The following is a 23441-nucleotide window of genomic DNA, read 5'->3' as shown; positions in this document are numbered from 1 at the left end:
AATAGGCTAATTAGGTTTTTACCAAATTTTGAGAGAGATAGATTGGAATTTTCTTAAGAGTTAGAGGCAGGAAGTAGAAACTTATCAAGTTTCAGTTAGATACAGATACTACCAGTCCACAAGTGGTATACTAGAGTCTGAAATTTTCGAATTAGGTTTTTACCAAAATCTGATAAAGATGTACAGGATTCTTTTTAGATTTAAAGATATATTAATTATGAAATTTATCAAGATTTAGTTACATACAGACACTACTACCAGCTCACAAGTGGTATACTAGTCTGAAATAAATTAACTAGGTTTTTACCAATGCCTGAGAAAGATTAATCGGATTCTTTTCAGAGTTAAAGAAATATAAAGTGGGAATTGAGAAATAGGATTAAACGATATTTTGGAAGCCCATGAATCCATATTTTTGAAAGTATTCTAAATAAATGCAAGTTTATAGGTTATGTAGGTTCTATGAAAATGTTGGGCAAACGTATGGGAAAGTGTTAGCAACTATGAGCTTACCATTACCGCTTTGGCAAAATGAATAATATCCAAACTTTAATAGACCCATATTAAACACTTAAAACTGGTTTATTTTCAATCCCAGGAAGAACAATACAAATTAAAAGATAATGAGAGTGACAATTTCAAGCAGTTGAACCAATGGCTCCGAATTTGATATTACTAAACCTCACTGTTGCGTCTGGATTGGCGTTTTCGACATCTTGTGGAACTCCAGAATCTGTTGGGCAAGGTCCACGTGAAACGCCTGGATTGCTTGGATTGGCATCAACGGGATAGTTTGAATCGAGCCATAGCATATTAGCCTCATGGTCTGTCCACAAACTGAGTACTAGAACGACGCCACGGCGCAGAGCTTCCCCCATTTCTTTCAGTCCCCCAAGTTGACCATGGTGATCAAAGTCGCCAAAAACACGTTTGGATTCAACGCAGAAGTCCTCTGTAATTGAATCGTATGATGAAAGTCCTGGTAGGTTTGTCTGCAAAACATAAAGTCAATAAACAAATATCCTAATATCAAGTGTCCATGTTCAAATTTAGGGCGGGTAAGCTAATTTAAAATTATGGTTAGGAAGTTGACTTTCGGAAACTCGAGGAAATGGTGTAATCCCATTATCATAACCCTTTTTTATATAGAAATCAAATGTATTCACATCAAATTTCCTTATTTGCCTATAAACAAAGCTATTTTTAGTTCGTATCGAGCAGAAATGAAAAAAATGACGTCATTAGAAAGTTCCTGGAAATGACACTTAAATTTTACATATATCTCACAAAATATGATACAAGTCCTAATTTAAAAAGTGATTTTAAGCTTTTGCGTGCTTATTTGTATTTTAGTTTATCTATATACATACAATTAATTTGTTTATGTACTGACGTCATGTTCGTCCACTGTCGACTGACGTTATGTTTATCGAATGACGTCATTATAAGGATTGAGCATTATGCCTTCATGAAGTTGTTTGTTGACCGACATCATGTTTTTCTACTGTATATGACGTCATTATAAGTATATAAGAAGGCCTTTCAAAGAGAAATTTTTAATATAGATCTTAAAATGACAGAAGTAACAGCAAAGGAAGCTGCTCAAAGAGTTAATTGTAAGAGAAATTTTAGTATAAATCCTACAATGGCAGAAGAAACAGCCGAGGAAGCTGCTCAAAGAGTTAATGCCAAAAGGCTTGCGGCTAATGGAGAAAGTAAGAAAAGAAAGCGTGCCGAGGAATCACAACAACAGCGTAAAAACAGGCTTGCGTCTCAAAGATAAATTCCAAAAAGAAAGCATGCCGAGGAATCACAAGAGCAACCTGAAAATTATCGTCTGGCATTCAGGTACAGCCCAGTCAATGATTATAGCTTGAGTAGATGTGTTAAAATCGGGACTATGTCTAAAGTTTTTCCTTATTGCGAGGCCTTGAATTTTAATGGTGAAACAATTGGAATGTGTTGCGCCTCAGGAAAAGTTGAACTTCCTCAACTAGCTGCACCACCAGAGCTATTGAAGACTTTGCTTACTGGAACTACGTCAAAATCTAAGTATTTCTTGTTAAACATCAGAAAATATAACTCATGTTTCCAAATGACGTTCTTTGGTGCCCAAATCGAAAATCAAGATCAATTTATGCTTACTTTCAAAGTAAAAGGGCAAATTTATCATAGAGCAAGGTCCCTTCTACCATTCTCTGGCAAGAATCATAAAGTTTTACGACTGTACTTCATCAGTGATAGAAATTCTGAATTGAATGCACGTTGCAAAACATAAAATTGTTATTTCCGCTGACGAAACGCCTACTGGCCGACCTGTGCGTAGATACAATTCTCAAACTATCGACGAAGTGGCAATCGTTATGGTCGGTGATCAGTTTTTACCTCGAGATATTATTCTTCATAAGCGAAACGCTCAGTTGTTAAGAATTGCTGAAATTCATCGATGCTACGATGCCCTACAATATCCTATCATTTTTTGGGATGGAGCCGACGGCTATCACTTTAATATTAAATTGATGAATCCAGCCACTAACAAAGAAATGAATAAGAAATGCAGTGCAATGCAGTATTATTCCTATAGACTAATGATTCGGCAGGATGAAGAAAATTATATTTTAAAATGCCGTGAATTGTTTCACCAATTTGTCGTTGATATGTATGCTAAAATTGAATCAGAACGTTTGCTATATATCCGCCTGAATCAGACCAAGCTCCGCTCTGAACAATACATTCATTTGCGTGATGCAGTTATAAATGACGGTAATACCAGAAACGTTGGAAGATTAACAATTTTACCTTCGTCATATGCTGGCAGTCCCCGTCATATGCATGAATATGCTCAAGATGCCATTGCGTATGTTCGTCTCTATGGTCGTCCAGATTTATTTATAAAATTTACATGTAATCAATCTTGGGACGAGATACTGCAGCTTTTACTTCAAGGCCAATCGGCGGTTCATAGGCATGACATTACGGCCCGTGTCTTCCGGGCAAAGTTGAAATCACTAATAAACTACATAGTAAAACTTGAAGTGTTTGGGTCAGTGCGATGCTGGATGTACTCAGTGGAATGGCAAAAACAAGGTTTGCCACACGCACATATACTAATCTGGCTACATAAGAAAATTACTTCGAACGAAATTGATGATGTGATTTCCGCTGAAATACCTGATAAAAATGTCGATAAGGGGTTACATGATATTATTGTAAAAAATATGATACATGGACCTTGCGGTGCACTGAACGAAAATTCACCATGCATGGCCAAAGGAAGGTGCACAAAGCAATATCCTCGACTTTTAGTATCAAAGACAATTACTGGCAATGATGGTTACCCACAATATAGAAGAAGATCTACTGAAGATGGCGGTAAAACAGCAATAATAAAGAAGCGTAACGGTACCACCATCGAAGTAGATAACCAGTGGGTTGTTCCATATTCCCCATTATTATCAAAAACATTTAATGCACACATAAACGTTGAATACTGTAACTCCGTAAAGGCAATCAAATACATATGTAAATACGTCAACAAAGGCAGTGACATGGCAGTTTTTGGCTTAAAGCCCGAAATCAAAGATTTCGACGAAATCGTACAATATCAGGCTGGAATATACATAAGCAGTAATGAAGCTGTTTGGCGAATTCTTTCATTTCCAATACATGAACGTAGTCCAGCTGTTGTTCACTTAGCGCTACATTTACAGAATGGTCAACGTGTTTATTTCACGGAAACCAACGTGCAACAAAGAGCCCTGAATCCACCGGATACAACATTAACAGCTTTTTTTTTGCTTTGCAAAAATGATTCTTTTGCAAAAAAACTGCTGTATACTGAAGTGCCTTCGTATTACACGTGGAATACTAAAAATAAAGTATTTGAACGTCGAAAACAGGGTAAGTCAGTCGACGGCCAACCTACCATCTTCAAAGATACCACGAAAGGAAGACTCTACACCGTTCACCCCAATCAACATGAATGCTTCTTTCTACGCCTGCTTTTGGTGAATGTACCCGGTCCGACATCCTTTGAGTATTTGAGAACTGTAAACGGTACTATACATGACACTTACCGTAGTGCATGCCAAGCTCTGAATTTATTGGAGAATGACCAACACTGGGATAACTGCATCAATGACGCGTGCGAAACGTCAACCCAGAGTCAAATTCGTGGATTGTTTGGCATCATTTTAACAACTTGCTCTCCATCAGCTCCTACAGAGTTATGGGAAAAATATAAGTAAAAAATGTCCGAAGATATACTTCATCGAAAACAGTTAGAGACGTCAGATATGAATTTTGATTTTACATCAGAAATTTATAACTACACATTAGTTATTATAGAAGATTTGTGCGTACGTATGGCAAACAAACCTCTTCAGGATTTGGGAATGCCTTCACCTAACCGTATCGCTGCTGTTTCGACATGTGCAGAATTGGATCGTGAACAAAGTTACAGTACGAGTGATCTATTGTCGTATGTACAAAATAACATTTCCAAGTTAACGTCGGAACAAAAAGACATTTATAGTACGATAATGCATTGTGTCGATAACAACGTTGGAGAAATTTTCTTTTTGGATGCGCCAGGAGGTACTGGTAAAACGTTTGTGATAAAACTGATTCTGGCATCAATTCGATCAAAAGATGATATAGCGTTGGCAATTGCGTCGTCCGGAATAGCCGCAACATTGCTGCCTGGTGGAAGAACTGCTCATTCCGCTTTGAAATTGCCTCTGAATTTGCATTCTACAGAAACTCCCACGTGCAATATTTCCAAATCATCTGGGATGGGTAAAGTATTGCAGCAATGCAAACTTATTATTTGGGATGAGTGCACAATGGCACACAAAAAATCGCTCGAGGCTCTGGATCAATGCTTGAAAGATTTGCGTGGGAAAATGTGGTATAGATCTTAATACTGATTGTTTTTCCCATGGGCAATTGTACGTTGCATGTTCGAGGGTCGGTAAACCGGACAATCTATTTATATGTAGCGACAATTTGACAGCGAAGAATGTTGTATATTCGCAAGTTTTACGCAGTTAATTTGTATTGTATCTATCTATCTATCTATCTATATAAAAACGAGTTGTGTGTATGCATGTTTGTTTGTTTGTAAAAAGAGCGTTTGCATATGACGTCATTATTAGTACATAAGGCTTTGTATATGCACAGACAATGGGAAAGCCGAGAATGTTGTATATTCGCAAGTTTTACGTAGTTTGAAACACATATATAAATCTATCTATATTCACAGGTGGGACACAGGGAGACAACTACAATGGCACGTAACTAATAATGCGCGTAACGACTTGCGCGCGCGGGGGGGCTTGGGGGGGTGCGAAGCGCCCCACCAACTTGGTGTTGGGGTGGCGCGAAGCGCCACCCCAACAGCCAGTAATTATATCTTCTATATATATAAAAATAAGTTGTCTGTCTGTGGATGTGTGGATCAGGTGACGTCATGTTTGTTCGCATATGACGTCTGAATTATTTCACACTAATACAAAAGAAGAAAAAAACTAAAAAAGGTAAAAACTACAAAAAAAAACTAAAAAGAAAAAAAAACTAAAAAAGCTAAAAAACTAAAAAAAAACTAAAAAAAGGTAAAAATCTAATAACTAAAAAAAACTGAAAAAAATAAAAAAAGGCAAAAACTACAAAAAAATAAAAACTAATAAAAAAACTAAAAAAGCTAAAAAACTAAAAAAAAACTAAAAAAAAACTAAAAAAAGGTAAAAAACTAAAAAAAACTAAAAACTAAAAAAGAAAAAAACTAAAAAAAAGGAAAAAACTGAAAAATAAAAGAGAAAAAGAAAACTAAAAAAATATGAATAAATATATATAAAAATAAGTTGTTTGTGGGTTATGTCTGTCTGTCTGTCTGTCGAGTGACGTCGTGTTTGTCCGCATATGACGTCTGAATTATTTCACACTAATACAAAAGAAGAAAAAAAACTAAAAAAGGTAAAAACTACAAAAAAAACTAAAAAGAAAAAAAACTAAAAAAGCTAAAAAACTAAAAAAAAACTAAAAAAAGGTAAAAAACTAAAAACTAAAAAAAACTGAAAAAACTAAAAAAAGGCAAAAACTAAAAAAAAACTAAAAACCAATAAAAAAACTAAAAAAGCTAAAAAACTAAAAAAACTAAAAAAAGGTAAAAAACAAAAAAAAACTAAAAACTAAAAAAGAAAAAACTAAAAAAAAGGAAAAAACTGAAAAATAAGAGAAAAAGAAAACTAAAAAAATATTAAAAACTACAAAAAAAACTAAAAAGAAAAAAAACTAAAAAAGCTAAAAAACTAAAAAAAACTAAAAAAAGGTAAAAAACTAAAAACTAAAAAAAACTGAAAAAACTAAAAAAAGGCAAAAACTAAAAAAAAACTAAAAACCAATAAAAAAACTAAAAAAGCTAAAAAACTAAAAAAACTAAAAAAAGGTAAAAAACAAAAAAAAACTAAAAACTAAAAAAGAAAAAACTAAAAAAAAGGAAAAAACTGAAAAATAAGAGAAAAAGAAAACTAAAAAAATATTAATAAATATAAAAAATATAAATATAAATATAATATAAATTAGCAATCAACAAAGCACCGAGACACAAATGACGACCGGGACACAGGGAGTATAAATGACGACCAGGACATAAGTAAAAAAAAAAACTAAAAAAACTAAAAAAATGGTAAAAACTACAAAAAAACTAAAAACTAATAAAAAAACTAAAAAATCTAAAAATCTAAATAAACTAAAAAAGAAAAAAAAAAAAAAAGGAAAAAAATAAAGGAGAAAAACAAAATTAAAAAACGAATGTATATACAGACCGGGACACCGGGATGCAAATGACGACCAGGACACAGGGAATATAAATGACGACCGGGACACAGGGACACAACTACAATGGGGACGCCGGGGGGCACAGGGGGATATAAATGACGACCGGGACACCGGGACACAAGGAATATAAATGACGCCCGGGACACTCAAAGAGAAATCACAGACTGGAACACCGGGACACAAATGACGACCGGGACACAGGGAATATAAATGACGACCGGGACACAGGGACATAACTACAAAGGGGACGCCGGGGTGCACAGGGGGATATATAAATGACGATGGCGACTCAGGGAATGGTCGATTAGCAATCACCATCAACAAAGCTCAAGGGCAATCATTAGAATCATGAGGTATAGATCTGAATACGGATTGTTTTCCCATGGACCATTATATGTTGCATGTTCAAGAGTCGGTAAACCTGACAATCTATTTATATGCACAGACAATGGGACAGCAAAGAATGTTGTATATTCGCAAGTTTTACGTAGTTAAAAACATATATATATATATATATATATATATATATATATATATATATATATATATATATATATATATATCTATCTATCTATATTCACAGGTGGGACATAGGGACACAACTACAATGGCGCGTAACGACTTACGCGCGCGGGGGGGCTTGGGGGGGCGCGAAGCGCCCCCACCAACTAGGTGTTGGGGTGGCGCGAAGCGCCACCCCCACAGCTAGTATATATATATAAGTTGTATGTATGCATGTTTGTTTGTTTGTAGGTTTGCATATGACGTCATTATAAGTGTATAAGGCTTTGTATATGACGTCATTGTCATTTTAAGATGACACTACAGACCGGGACACCGGGACACTACTGACGACCGGGACAAAGGGAATTTAAATGACGACCGGGACACTCAAAGAAAAATTACAGACCGGGACACCGGGAATTTAAATGACGACCGGGACACTCAAAGAGAAATTACAGATTGGGACACCGGGACACAAATGACGACTGGGACGCAGGGAATACAAATGACGACCGGGACACAGGGACACAACTACAACGGGGACGCCGGGGGTACAAGGATATATAAATGAGGCCAGGACCCAGGGAATGTTCGATTAGCAATCACCATCAACAAAGCACAAGGGCAATCATTAGAAAAATGTGGTATAGATCTGAATACGGATTTTCCTTCCCATGGACAATTCTATGTTGCATGTTCAAGAGTCGGTAAACCTGACAATCTATTTATATGCACAGACAATGGGAAAGCGAAGAATATTGTATATTCGCAAGTTTTACGTAGTTAAAAACTTCTTGTGTCTTACAATTAATGCCACAGATCATCCTTAATCAGATATTTCGAGCCAAAATGTATGAATCAATGCCTTTCAAATAGTACTTAAGTTTCCAACAATCGTTTGACTTTGATACTTATATTGTATTTAGCACAGGAGAAAAAATTATATTTGATTTCTCCGCCCTCTGCGCAACTTATAAAATTAACAACCTGTAAATAGCATATTATTAGTACAGTATTACTAAGTTGTTACAGCGAGAAATCTAAATTTTCTAGGTTAACAACCCGGCAAATAAACCGTTCTGCTTTGGGTCTCTGCTCTGTTTCTAGCTGTTGTTGAGCTCGGGTTTTTTTTTATTTTTATTTTATACATTCAGTGGAGCATTCATGCAGTATTGGCTTCCCAAATACTCCATCATGAGTGTACTTACTAAGATTTTGAGTAGGCGGTGATTTTTTTTTACTTCAACTGGTTTCTGAGTTAGTAAAACCTATGCAATAAACTTGGCCTTAACACAAGTAAAATAACTTATCTTAATTCTCTAATATATTTAGTAACACATGGGTTGAAATCATAATTACTGTTATCCCATTGGACGTGGTATTTCTAGATAGGGCTCCGCCAATCTATTTTTTCTTTTTTGTCGAAGAGCTTTTCTTGGTAGTGTCAAGGTGCACATCATTTTTCCCCATCCCGAGAACCCCACATGTCAGCTTCATTTCAACTTGGGCAGGCATCTTTCGAAAGGGAATATAGAGTCATCCATAACTTGCCGGCCATTAATGGCAAGTGGCACTTAGTCCTCAGTACTAGTACTAGCAAGAGAACTTCTTTCTCCCACATAAGATTACTCCTGAAGGGATCTTTACTTGCGACACAATCTGCCCTAATATGTTTGGGAAGAATTGACACCTTGGGGATGAAATTGGTAAGCATTTCAGGCTTCGGTGTTGACAGAATGGTCCACTAAATACCCTGTCTCAGGGTCAAACACTGGGAAGAATGGTCAGGGACTGGACCGTGACTTACAGTAGCAGCAGCAGGCCCTTCATTCCTTATCAAATTATTACGTTTTACTTGGATCCTTGTTTAAATTAAAGAAAAAAAAAAGTTGTTTTTAACTGTAAATAAGGAGCGACATTAAAACTTAAAAGGAACAGAAATTACTCCGTATACGAAATGGGTTGTCCCCTCCTCAACGCCTAGCTCTTTACGCTAATGTTTGACTCCTTGCCACAATTCTACTTTTTAAAACAATTAGAAGCTTTAGCGTAAAGAGCAAGGCGTTGAGGAGGGGACAACCCATTTCGTATACGGAGTAATTTCTGTTCGTTTTAAGTTTTAATGTCGCTCCTTACTTACAGTTAAAAAACTAGTTTTTTTTAATTTAATTTCTGAACGTTTTTGAATAAATGCATGTTTGATTTTGGCTCTCCACACATAAATTATTAAAATGAAATTTGTATATTAATTCCTTTTTTGGCTAATTGGCTTTCTATTAGTTTTGATCAGACGATTTTGAGAAATAAGGGGTGGGAAAGGAGGCCTAGTTGCCCTCCAATTTTTAGGTTACATAAAAAGGCAACTATAGCTTATAATTTTTAACGAACGTTTCTATTAGTAAAAAAATATACGTAACTTAAGAATTAACTTACGTAACAAACTTTTATATTCTTATATTTTTATTATGTATATAAGCGGGTTTGTACCTTCGTTAATGCCTCGCTCTTTACACTAAATCGTAATTTTTGTCTCAATTCTTTAAGAAAGACCCCTGAATCAGAAAGGCCGTAGAGTAAATAGTTGAAATTACTAAAAATACTTTAGCATAAAAAGCGAGGTATTTGTCTCCTCCTAAATACCTCGCTCTTTATGGTAAAGTATTTTTAGAATCCCTCATATGCGTAATAATGTCTATTCGTTTTAAGTTTCAATGCTACTCCTTACTTTCAATTGAAAAAACTTTTCCGTGTTTATTTTTTCATTGTTTTTTTTATAGAAGTCTTAGAAAATCCTGCGCCCTTTTCATTGAATTTCTCTTCCCCCATGACATATATCTCCAAGGAAAGATCCTTCCACATAGCCCCCTCCCCTCAGCCCCACCACCGAAACGAAAGAAATCCCCCTGAAAACGTCTGTACACTTCCCAATAACCATTATTATATGTAAACACTGGTCAAAGTTTGTAACTTGCAGCCCCTCCCCCAGGGACTGTGGGGGACTAAGTCATTCCCAAAGACATAGTTATTATGGTTTTTGACTATGCGGAACAAAATGGCTATCTCAAAATTTTGATCCGTTGACTTTGGAGAAAAATGACTGTGGGAGGGGGCCTAGGTGTCCTCCAATTTTTTTGGTCACTTAAAAAGGGCACTAGAACTTTTCATTTCAGTTAAAATGTGCTCTCTTGCGACATTCTAGGACCACTTGCTCAATACGATGACCCCTAGGAAAAAAACACAACAAAAACAAACAAACAAATTAACACGTACCCGTGATTTGTCTTCGGGCAAAAAATATGGAAATTCCACATTTTTGTAGATAGGAGCTTGAAATTTTTGCTATAGGGTTCTCTGATAAGCCGAATTCGCTAGTTTGATTTTCGTTAAGATTCTTTAAATTTTACGGGGTGTTTCCCCCTATTTCCCCAAATAAGGCAAATTTTCTCAGGCTCGTAACTTTTGATGAAAAAGACTAAATTTGATGAAACTTATATATTTAAAATCTGCATGAAAATCCAATTCTTTTGATGTATATTTTAGCATCAAAATTCCGTTTTTTAGAGTTTCGTGTACTATTGAGCCGTGTCGCTCCTTACTACAGTTCGTTACCACGAACTGTTGGAAACAACCATCTTTCCGAAACTATCAAAATGGTAAGCATGAAAAACTTTTCCTTCATTATCAGTACTTGACTCGGCTATTTTACGAAACAGATAGTTATTTTTTTTCCTTATTGATTTTTTAAAATAGAATCAATTACAACATGTCTATATTTGCATTTGACATGTATTGATAAACCTTATCACGAATAGCTATTTATTTGGAAGGCGCTTGCTTTAATTTGCATGTATCTTTTCGTTGAATGATGGATTAAAGTTATAAAAGTAAAATTAGCGTAAGTAATCCCTAGTTCTATTTGTTTTGTGGAAGCAAGATATAAATATGTAACAGCAAAAGCAATATTTCAGCTACTATTGGAGAAGAAATGATTGGTCCACTTATGTTTAAACTTGTGATATCCTTGGTCTCATCAAAAACGTAGTAAATGCTGAAAAATTACTTTTTTTTCTTGGCTTTATTTTGATTTGCTATTAAATTTCAACAAATCTCAAATCAACAAATTTTAAATCTCAACAAGGCATGGTTAAAAAATACTAATATTTCATCTGAGGTCTTACAAATTTGATTTTAAGTGCAATGCAATATTTTCTTGATCAAACAGTTCGTGATAACGAACTGTAGTAAGGAGCGACCCGGCTCAATAGTAACCGAAACTCTAAAAAGTGGAATTTTGATACCAATAGTTAAATCAAAAGAATCCCATTTTAATTCTGATTTTAAATATATAAGTAACATCAAGATCAGTTATACCCATCGAAAGTTACGAGCCTGAGAAAATTTGCCTCATTTTAGAAATAGGGGGAAACACCCTTAAAAGTCATACAGTCTTAACGAAAATCACACCATCAGATTCAGCGTATCAGAGAACCTTATTGTAGAAGTTTCAAGCGCCTATCTACAAAAATGTGTAATTTCGTATTTTTTGCCAGAAGACAGATCACGGATGCGTGTTTATTTGTTTTTTTTGTTGTTCTTTTTCCCAGGGGTGATCGTATCGACTGAGTGGTCCTAAAATGTCGCAAGAGGGCTCATTCTAACGGAAATATAAAGTTCTAGTGCCCCTTTTAAGTGACCAAAAAAATTGGAGGGCACCTAGGTCCCCTCCCACGCTCATTTTTCCCCAAATGTCACCGAATTAAAATTCTGAGATATCTATTTTATTCACCATAGTCGAAAAACCTAATAACTATGTCTTTAGGGGCGACTTACTCCCCCACAGTCCCCGTGGGAGGGGCTGCAAGTTACAAACTTTGACCTGTGTTTACATATAGTAATGGTTACTGGGAAGTGTACAGACGTTTTCAGGGGGATTTTTTTTGGTTTAGGGGGGAGAGCTGAGTGGTGGGGGGTTACGTGGGAAGATATTTCCATGGATGAACTTTTCATGGGGGAAGAGAATTTCAATGAAGGGGATTTTCTAGCGTTATTTGAAAAAACAATGAAAAAATAAATATGAAAAGTTTTTTCTACTGAAAGTAAGGAGCAGCATTAAAAATTAAAACGAAAAAAATTATTACGTGTATGAGGGGTTTACCTCCTCGTTATACCTCACTCTTTACGCTAAAGTATTTTTAGTAATTTCAACTATTTATTCTACGGACTTTGTGATTCAGAGTGTAATTTAAGTTCTAAAGCTTAAAGCTCAAAGTCACTAAAGCTTAAATGGGACATTTAAACTTTAGTGTAAAGAGCGATGTATTGACAAGGGTTCAATCCCCTCATATACGCAATAAAAACATACGAATATAGAAGTTCGTTACGTAAGTTAATTCGTAAGTTACGTATAATTTTTACCAATGAAAACATTTATAAAAAATTAAAAGTTCTATTTGCCTTTTTAAGTAATAAGAAAATTGGAGGGGAACTTGGCCTCCTCCTTCACTCCTTTTTCTCAAAGTCTTCCGATAATTGCAATTAATTAAAATGCAAGTTTCATTTTAATTATTTATGTGCGGAGAGCCAAGATCAAAACATGCATAAATTCAAAAACGTCCAGAAATTAAATAGAAAAAAACAAGTTTTTTAAAATGAAAGTGAGCAACATTAAAACTTAAAACGAATAGAAATTACTCCATATGTGAAAGGGGCTTTTCCTCCTCATCGCCCTGCTCTTTACGCTAAAATTTCTTACTGTTTTAAAAAGTAGAGTTAAGAGAAAGAATCAAACCTTAGCGTAAAAAGCGGGGCGTTGAGGAGGAAAAGCCCCTTTCATATACGGAGTAATTTCTGTTCGTTTTAAGTTTTAATGTTGCTCCTTACCCTTTCATTTAAAAAAACTTGTTTTTTTCTATTTAATTAGCATTAAGATCAGCTTAGATCGTTTTACATTAACCCCGTCCTAATGATATGTCTGAAGGACCGAGAATTTTCGATGTTTTGGTTAACGCGTAACAGACCTACTGATTCCAAGAGCTGGTCCATATATCTCTATATAGAAATTGAAACTTCATCTTTTTGCCAAAGACTAATTTTTGCAATTGCACTTTCGATAGTTTTTGAAAAAAAATTGTCTACCAAACTAATTTCAGCATATGATTAAGCTCGGATAGTGATTTAGAAGGGTTCAGACCCGTTATCAGGGGGGGGGGAGAGACCATAGCAAGAGTATTCTTAAGCCATAATTTAAGCAAGGAATAACAACTTTGTCATATATCTTAGATTTTGATGCAAGTTCTTTAGTAGCCATAGCTAAATTATAGGCAAGTAAAAATCCAGGATTTTGGTTAGAGGGGAGGGGCGTTTTCAATAAAAGAATTTTAAAAACGCATTAAAACTTGTTTTTATGAATTTTTGGCACATTTTTACGAGTTGGCGAAAATTTCTGGGAGATCGAGTTCAAACCCCTTAACCCCCCTGGATACGGCCTTGATTATAGATCAATCGCATAAAAACTAATATTATACCTAAACAAGTAGATCAATTTGGAAATAAACTAAATTTCCTTTCTACTACAGACGATCTAAAAACAAATTCTCTTGAAAGCGTCTAAGATTCACTTCCCCAGAAAGTCTATAAATTTAGAATTTCTTAAAAGCTGATTTTTATACTGCTAAAATTTTCAAAAACCATTAGGAATGGTGTTAATAATACTCTTTGACTCTTAGTATGACTGACATGTCAATCTTAGATACAAATATGGTTGAAAAAACTTGTCTTGTTGCAGAGTGCAGAGCCATCTGTCTATTGCAGTAGCAAAGACCCTTATCTAATACCTTTTGAATTGAATCCATCAAAAAAGAGCTCTTTGAATAAAAATCGAAGAAGATAAAGTACCATTCTCCCTTCTTAAGAAAAAAAAAACAAACGCTAAGCTAAGAAATGCTTGAATACAGTTCTGTTATGCCTCCATTTTTCAAAGTAATGTTATATCTAACCCCAACATGAAAACAAAAATTCTCTCCAAAAGAAACTCCTCACCCATATTCAGGTAACCCCAGATTGCATCTCAGCCTCTACCTATCTTTTTCCTAATTCGCTGCCTTCACTCCAAATGTGAAAAACTGTTGTCCCCTATATTACAGAAAAAATTAAACCGATTCCTTCTTTTTCCTCACTTTTTTATTGACTTTTTCTAAACATTCTTATAAGCTTCATTAGTTTTTATGGTTTTTAGTATTTTTCAACATATTATAACTTTCTATCTTCTGCTTTTTGATTAATTTTATGACACCAAGTTTTTACTTAATTTTTTCAACGAATGATTCGTTCGCTCTTATTATGTTTTAATATAAGCTTCAGTCAGTTTTCTTTTGATATTTTTGTTCCAAAAACTAATGTTTTGATATATAATTGTTTAACCTTCTTTTAATTTTTTGACCTTCTCTGCCATTGCTATTTCTTTTTCTATTCCTTATTCAATTTTTTTTTTACACTCTGGACTGAGAAAAGGAAATTCTGGCTTATGATAGACTTTTTATCGAACCAAATATCTTATCTTATTGCATATATTGACAACGAGCAAAATTACGAATCACTTTCGTTCGATAAAATCATCCTACGGTGAAAAAGGAAGAAAATGAAATATCAACTTTGTGCTGCTGGAATAGAAAAATTTAATGGGAAAATTTGAATAACATTTTCTATAGATGTAACCCCTTTAATTGGGCTCATTATCGAAAAACACCTATTTTTTTGGAATAATTTCTTCGTTTGCACTGCAAGCATATTGTGCAGATGTTAATTCGACAGATATTGAGCAATGAAAAGAATATTATAGAATAAACTATCGAGATCTTTATTTTGTCACTGGTTAAAACCAGTTGGTAATAATGCGTGTCAATTTTTGCATGTATTTCTGCTACTATTTGAATTTTTCAGCGTACGACAGCCTCAATGATAAGGAAATTATTAATTTTTACTTACGAAAGAGTTTTCTATTCTCTGGCCATCTTGAACATAAAAGCGTCGAATTTCCTGCAAGTCACCATTATCAGTGCCATCAGATGTTATGAATTGAGTTACTACTGTGACTTTTCGTGAAGTATCCACTTTGAAATTAGAGCCAGTACCATAATAAGATCTGTCGCCGAGTCGGTAAGAAGCGAAGTCACACCCGTCCTTGTCACAAACACCATTATAGCTAGAATTATGGCCTTTTCAGAATAAAACACCTCATATATTCTTTTTATTATCAAATCGATCTTTAAATGTGGCGTTTATTTTCAGACCCGAAAATATTCCATGAAATATCAGCCTCTTCTTTTACAGTAAGATGCTATACGAAACAACTATAATGTCAAACAACAACTGAAACACAATTTTAGTTCATCTTTGGGGAATGGGTCCAAAAATTTTCTGAGAGCCCAACTACGGAAAAATTTCCTTCATAAAGTTTATCAGAATTTACCCGCTTTTGCGTGACTAATTCGAAATAGAGAAGTATGTTTTTCATAATACATATTGAAGTTAGCCCTTACTCAGTGTTTTACAGTCAAAAAAGAAACCGTCCAGAACAAAGTGCTTCGACAGTAACAAAATGAGGCAGGGGGGGTGGGGATACTCAGCAAGGTTCCAACAAGGTGAAGTTTGAGACTACTATCCTAAGAAAATCATCATAAGGAATTTGTGCAAGGCTAGCTAAGCAAGTGTTTTTATTTCTAAGTTATTTAAAACTTTACATCATATTAATACCACATACGTTCTAATTTAATCCACCTGACTTATGTTTTTTTTTACAATAAATAAAACTAATTAGAATATTGCTTTAACGCTGTGTAGTTTTAGCCTTCAAAATTATAAGAGAACCATAACAACGCTGTTTGTGGCCAAGCTTTTACTTAAGTTTTTATTTTTTTTCTCTTTTGCAGAATGAATTTATTCTTACTCGTAATTGTGCTAAGAATATTTTCAAGTTTACTACTATTACTACTGCTGCTAATAACTCACCACAGCACCAAGCCGCCTGAGGCCAATGCAGCTACGCACGCTCCTCCTCCATCCCCATCTATTCAAAGACCTCTTCTTTACACCCTCCAAGAAAATTATCATTTCCTTTAAATCTTTCTTTATGACATCCTCCCACACCAGACGAGGACGACCTATTTTCTGTTTAGCCCTAGACGGTTGGCCGAAAAGGACAATCTTCGGCAATCTGTCGTCCTTCATCCACAGAACGTGCCCTAGCCACCTTAACCTTTTTTTATTATAGCCCTAGAAAGGGGGATTGAACCATATTTTTGTACTGTCTACTGTTTTAAACACGGTCAGTCAACCGGATACCCAGAACAATCCGTAGGCAATTTCTCTGGAAAGCATCTAGTAAATCTTCATCCTTTTTCGGAGCGCCCATGCCTCAGAGCCATGTTTTACCACTATCAGCCCTCTACCTTCAATATTCTAATCTTGGTTTGCAGACTTATCTTTCTATTCTTCAAAAAAAACACCTTGAGCCTGGGCTATTCTACTTTTAGCTTCTTCACTGCTCCAACCGTCTTTACTAATAATACTACCAAGGTTAGTTAAGCTGTCCACCTGATCAATCCTTTTGTTACTCAGTGTCATGTTTTCATCTTCATTTGTTCCTAGCATTAGTGACTTAGTCTTCTTAATATTAATTTTTAAACCTATTCTATCACCCTGAACTCGCAAAATCTCTATAAAATCATTCATTTTCCTCGCAATTTCATCTAGGATGCTTAAATCATCAGCATAATCTAAGTCCAGGAGATTTGTTCCTCCCGATTGGATTCCGTGGTCTCCCATTGCCTTTTTTGTGCTACTTAAGACAAAGTCTATCACAATGATCCATATTAAGGGGGATAGAACACAAGCCTGATTAACTGCTAATTTAATATAGAACTAGCTGCTAGCCTCATTTCCTACCTTAACCGAAGCAGTGTTACTCTTGTACACAGGCTTTATCACTTTAATGTATTTGTCTGATATACCATAAAAGGATAAGATCTTTGCTAAAGCTCTTCTATCAACAAATCGAGCACCTGCTCATAATCTATAAAACTAAGGACCAAAGGTTTTTGACAACTAAGGCACTTTTCAATTATTAACCTAAGAATGAAAATTTGGTCGGTTCATCTTCTACCTTTTCTAAAACCGCATTGTTCTTCTCTTAAAACTTTGTGTAGAGCATCTCTCAGTCTAAAAAGTTATCATATTACTAAGTAATTTGCTACCTATAGAGACAAGACTAATGCCTCAATAATTATCACACTCACTCTTATCACCTTTCTTATACGGTTGTTTAATTAAGGTTTTTCCAAAATCGTTATGTACTTCCCTTTTTCAAAAATCGTATTAATAATCTTCAGTAACTTTTTTCCAACCTCAGAGCCACCATATTTAAGAAACTCGTTTACCACACTATCAAAACATGGAGCCTTATTATTTTTTAATTCTTTTAGTACTGTAACTAATTGTTCTTCACAAAACAAATCAACCTTCACATGCAAGGTATCACAAACTTACTCATTTTCCTCTATATCTTTTCCTGCAACTGTATCTCGATTTAGCACATTCTCAAAATGTTCTGCCTGTATCTCTTTAATTCTTTCCTTATCACTAATTGTGCCCCTGTTCCTATCTTTAACCGTGTCAAGTCTCCACTGACTACTCCCTCTTGATTTATTAACGTCCCAGTATAATATCTTACTATTATGCAGTCTAGCTGCATCTTCCATATCCTTGGCAATTTTATCCATGTCCTCCACTTCACACCTCCTTAGTTCATACTTTAATGCTTTCTCCACTTTCTTTACATTCATTTTGTTTTCATATTATCTATCACTCAGATAATTCTTGTACAAAACCTTTCTTCATTCTATTAAATATAAAGCTTTTTCACCCAGCTGCAGTCTTAACTTTCTTCCCTGAGACACCATCAGGAACTTCACAAATTGTTTTTCTAAAATTATTCCAGCCATCTTCCATATTATCTAATTTTAAACTATTAAGTTTAGTATAAATATTGGTAAATTTTAATGAAATTATTGGCCATTTTTTTCAAACATGTGTATGCTAGGTGATAGATGTACCAAAAATACAGCAAAACTATTTCTGTTCACCCTTAGGGACTGACAAGCATTTCAAAAGTTACAAGTATTTGAAAATTTTCTAATCGTATCTTTGTATGCTGATGTTGTTTTGCCACCCCTGTTTTTTCCAAAGTAGAAAACTAAATTCAAAACTTAGAAGTTTTCTCTTCAGTTCTAAATTTTCTGTCGATCAGTGTATTCATTTTTCACAAAAAAAAATTATGCAAATAAAACTTGAAGTCATTAAAATTGTACATAAAGTATAATTTTCGAAGGTTCATAACGCTCACAGCATTGATCAGCCTCAAAATGATTGTAGCATGTATTAGTTTTATTTTTCATTCTCTCCGTTTGGTATATACATTTTCGACAATAAAATAACTTTTAAGTTGTTAAATAGCCGTTGAAGTTTCAGCCTAAGCAACATTTTGCCAAAATAAAAGTCAATATTAATAAGAAACTGTTGATGAATAATACTTATGAAAAATCTCAAATATCACACTCACCGATCTCCTGAGGCATTATCTCCACATTCAATGCCCTCACACTGAGTTTGTTCTGTAACACTGCATGGATGGGTCGTGTATGCTTGGCTTTCCCTATTTGCTTCCCAAATGTCCATCTCTGCACAGCAAGTTCCATAGTAGCCTTTACCAGAGTTAGGATCTGTTGGTGAAGGCTCCCAACTTCCACTGTTGGCCTTTCCATTTATATACTTGACATCATGAGGGCATTGTGCATCACAGTATCCAGTACCATATTTTGCACCACCTTTGTTTGTTGGAAATCTGCTAGCACCCCCATCAGCTTCCATCTCAACGAAATAAAGTGCACCATTCATGCCACAGGCTAATTGAGATACATCAACGTCAAAGGTGAACTCACGGTTAAGGAGGCTGAACATGTAGTATCTAAAATACAAAATGTTGCTGATAGTTCTCTGTTTTTTCCATAAAGTGTTACGTTTTGTTATATTATTCCTTATTTTAGTTTTTTGTAGCTTATTTTGAAAATGCAGTTTATATGCGATAGAGGGTAAAAAATATATTTCTATAATCTATTGATGCACTTCCATTACCATTGCTATAAGTTTTAACAATTATACTAAAGGTAATTTAAAGATACTCACTTACAATCATTAGTCTTAGCCATTTTCAAAGAATATTCAGAAGATTAAAAACTGACAAAAAAAGAGGCGTGAGATCACAAAACGTTTAAAAATGTGGAATCCAGACATTTAAGCGTAGAAATAAGAAGCAAAGACGCGTCAAGCAGCCATTTAAACTTAACGTTTGAGAATAAGTTTGCATTTAGAGCCTACGCTCGTAAAGCACAAATCACACCAGAAATATTTTCAGTTTTGTCGCAAGACACACTTTTGGTGCCAGACCCGTCACATAGATGGGTCGAAATAAACGTTTTGAGTGAGGCTTTATTTTGGTACATTAGACGCATAATGCCAACTAAGTCAGATTTAAGGCAGGGATGGTAAAAAGGAAAGAAAAATTAGGACAACAACTGTTATGAAGTGAGTATCAGTTACATGATTGTTTTCGGTTTACTGATACGCTCTGAGCACTATACATCATGTGTCTGTCAAAAGTGTCAGAATTGAAATTACGGGAGTTTCTAGAACAGTTTTGGTTTTTATTTTGTTCAGTTAGTAATGCAGTACAAATTGGATTATGATTCAGTTCATGATACTATGTTTGAAACAATTAAGATTGTTTAATTAGAACAGTAATTATTTCATACTAAAAACTAAGAGTCACACCATTATAAACACTAATAAAAATGGGATATATTTAATATATCCCTAGTGACCCAAAAGTTCCTAGTTACCCCAAATGGAGCTTAAATAATGTTTTGTGGATTGGGATCCATTTGCATAACGCTTCCATGCAACATATAATATAGGAAGCTTACTTTTGCATGCTAGAATCAAGCAAATAAGTTCTGGCACCGACATTCTTTGAATATTGACCCTGGGTCACCAGTTTGATAGATAGCTCGTTCCCAGTGCTACCGATACCATAGGTTCCACCCCATTCACTCTGAGCAACTCCTTCAATAGCACAGTTGGCGGTACAAGAGTCAGGATCAGGACAGAGGCCGCTATCCCAGATATTACCTGTGTAACAGTTGACGTAATCATCTATCTGGAATATAATAGAAAGTTAAACCTTATATAAATGCTGAAAATAATGTTGAGTGGGAGTAAGTTTTTTTTTGTTAATTTTTTGTAGCCATGGTCCATAGCCGATGAGCACTAAATATCTAAAACATCTATATCTAATAAAATATAATAAGTCTAATAAAATACGAATATAATATAAATATAATATATCTAATAAAATATAGCATTAAATATCTAAACATATATGTGTACTTTTATGTTTGTTTTGTTTTTGTAATGATCATATTATCTATTTGTTACTGCTATGTACTATGTGTTTTTATCATAGTGTGTGCTGTTATCATGTACTATTATTTTGTGTGCTGGTATTTGTTTTTTCTTTTTTTGCCATGGCCCAAAAAGGCTTTCGTTTTGCAATAAAATATCTATCTGTCTACCTATCTCTCCAGAAAAAATATTTTAAATGTCTAATAACCAGGGACACTTATTGGAGGACACGGGCATTTGAGAAGTATTTTTGTTTGTATTTTCCTTTAAAACTAAATTATTCTTTTATTAAATAAAACAAACCTTTTGTGGTATCTTCATTCAAATGTTGTATCTTCAAGAAAAAATCTGGTATCCTCCCTGATATTTTTGAGAATAGGTGCCACAGCTAATAGCTTAATTAAATTTGATTCAAAGGCAAAGAACAACTAAGGTTTAGCTAACTGCAATATTAATATAATTTCTTTTATGTTTGTTAGCTCCTTTTTGTTTGACGAAGCTTTCAATTATTTCAAAAATGTTTTCTTTTCTCGAAAAAGTAAGGATATAAATCATTAATTATGCCAGAAAGTAAGAAAACCGTTTAAATACATATAATATGCTGTCTTGAGACCTCCTAAATCTGCATTTTCCTACAAGCAAGGAAATTTAATTTACAAGTAAATAGAGAAAGCAAAAAATTGAAGATGCAAAGCCCATTGCTTGCAGAAAGCTATAAAAGGAGCAATTTTTTTTTCAAATGCATAACAAAACAGTCAAGTTGCTTACTTTATGAGTCCATCTCCAGTTAGCATCTAGAACTATGCCACCTGCTTCATTCTGACAGCTTCCCGGGGCCGAACATATCTGCATGTTCATTGGAAGAGGAGTCTCTACATTGAGCGTCCCCGTATTCTGAGACGCACATAGCGTGACACATAAGCCAATAACGTATAATGAAAGCATTGTTCTTTTCCGTCACTGACCATCTTCATATTTTTATTAAGATTTATATGCATATATCTTATCAAATATAAACAAACTTTTTATCTACTCAAACATAACATACAACTATTTTTTTTTCCACCAATGAGGTTTCAGGCTAGAGTTTGACGTGAAAGAGATTCTATTTCTGTATTCTTCAATATGTAATGATGATTAATTAATCCATCAAAAGAAGTAACAGAAATAGACAATTTCTGCGAATTTTGAAAATTGTGGAATTCCCTGCAAATTCTAAGACCATTTTCCTGTTTCATGTATCTTTGGATTGCAACTACAAAAAATTGAGAATATTATAAATTTATTAGTCCTAAGAGCGAAGTAATTTTAAATTTTCACGAGTAATTTCAATAAGTTTAAAATAATTACTAGGTACTAGGTACTAATAATTACTATTAAATACTAGGTACACCAACTCGCAAAAGTTACAAACCCCTCATCGCTGAGGATGATTGTAGCCTAACATCCGATTATTACTTACAAGTCCCCTGCAGGTCTTACCACTGGAACCAATTTGGTCTTACCATCAAATACACCGGAAACAAACAATAGGTACACCAACTAGCAAAAGTTGCGAACCTCTCATTGCCGAAGATAATTATGAGCTAACAGCCGACTGTTGCTTAAAACTCCCGTATATGTCTCGCAATTGGTATCGGCCTATTTTTGCTTTCAGTGTGTACTACTGAAGTTGTCAACCCCTTTAAACTTTCAAACTAGTATACCTCACGAAGGAGTTTTTCTACTAAAAAATGGAAGACATATACTTCGATCAGGTCATCAAGAGCTATCGATTGCCGTCGAAAAAAAATCTATCTGTTTTAGTTCAAAAGTTGACTTTTTGCCATAGGCCAAGTTTCTAACGTCATCACTTAGAAATGAGCAAAGGATAAACTCTAATTTCTTGAGCAATGAGAGAACTTTTAGAGTTTAAGAGGCACATCTGACACCATTTCTCTACCGTAATCCCAAGTGCAAAAAACCGAATGATAAGCTCAGCTGAAATCACGAATAGAAATGAGTAGAAACAATAGATTTTTTGCCCCAGGCAAGAGTTCTTCGAGCTTTCCAAAATGTGAAGTCATATTCATCAATCCGGCCTAAGGTCCACACTTTCCGTAAAAACCGCAGAGGTTAGACCCTTACCACTTTCTAGGAATAAGCTGAAATCGGGGTGCTAGGAACAAAAAAAAAAATAAAAATAAAAAATCCAAAGTGTTACTCTCGCAACAAAATTATTGTAAACATGGGAATCATGTCAAAGACTAAAAAGCTTGAGGGGCTTGCTTGTGTATTACACAATTGCAAACTGCTAGCGAAACTTTACAATGCTTCTGCACTCCCGAATTTCCTATACCTTGAACCTTTTTGGCGTACTTTTACGATAACCGAGAGAAGAAGCTTCGGCGAATCTATTTCCGGTATGCCAAATACCTGCTTGTCTTTCCACCATGGTCAAGCAACTCCTGGGTCATTAAAAGATACGGCATCATGGACACGAATGCTTCTATCAGAAAAAGCATAGAAGCTTATAATAGAAGAATCGGTCGGCACCCATGGAGCGCTATTTTGATTCAATGAATGTTTTGCTTTTGCTTTTGTATGTT

The 23441-nt window shown here is 34.7% G+C and overlaps 1 protein-coding gene across 1 annotated transcript; it reads right to left on the bottom strand.

Annotated features, from left to right (window-relative positions):
• Positions 1–563: 563 nt before the first annotated feature.
• LOC136028002 (uncharacterized) lies at positions 564–21841 on the bottom strand. Its single transcript, XM_065705539.1, has 5 exons — positions 21622–21841; positions 20376–20608; positions 18956–19360; positions 15325–15541; positions 564–992 (listed from the first exon to the last, which is right to left on the bottom strand). Exons 1-5 carry the CDS (start codon positions 21796–21798, stop codon positions 639–641), a joined length of 1386 nt encoding a protein of 461 aa, XP_065561611.1. The 5' UTR covers positions 21799–21841; the 3' UTR covers positions 564–638.
• Positions 21842–23441: the final 1600 nt, after the last annotated feature.

This window comes from Artemia franciscana, chromosome 1 (assembly GCF_032884065.1).
Source record: "Artemia franciscana chromosome 1, ASM3288406v1, whole genome shotgun sequence".
In the NCBI taxonomy this organism is placed as follows: Eukaryota; Metazoa; Arthropoda; class Branchiopoda; order Anostraca; family Artemiidae; genus Artemia; species Artemia franciscana.
This window is presented reverse-complemented; position numbering and strand designations above follow the sequence as displayed.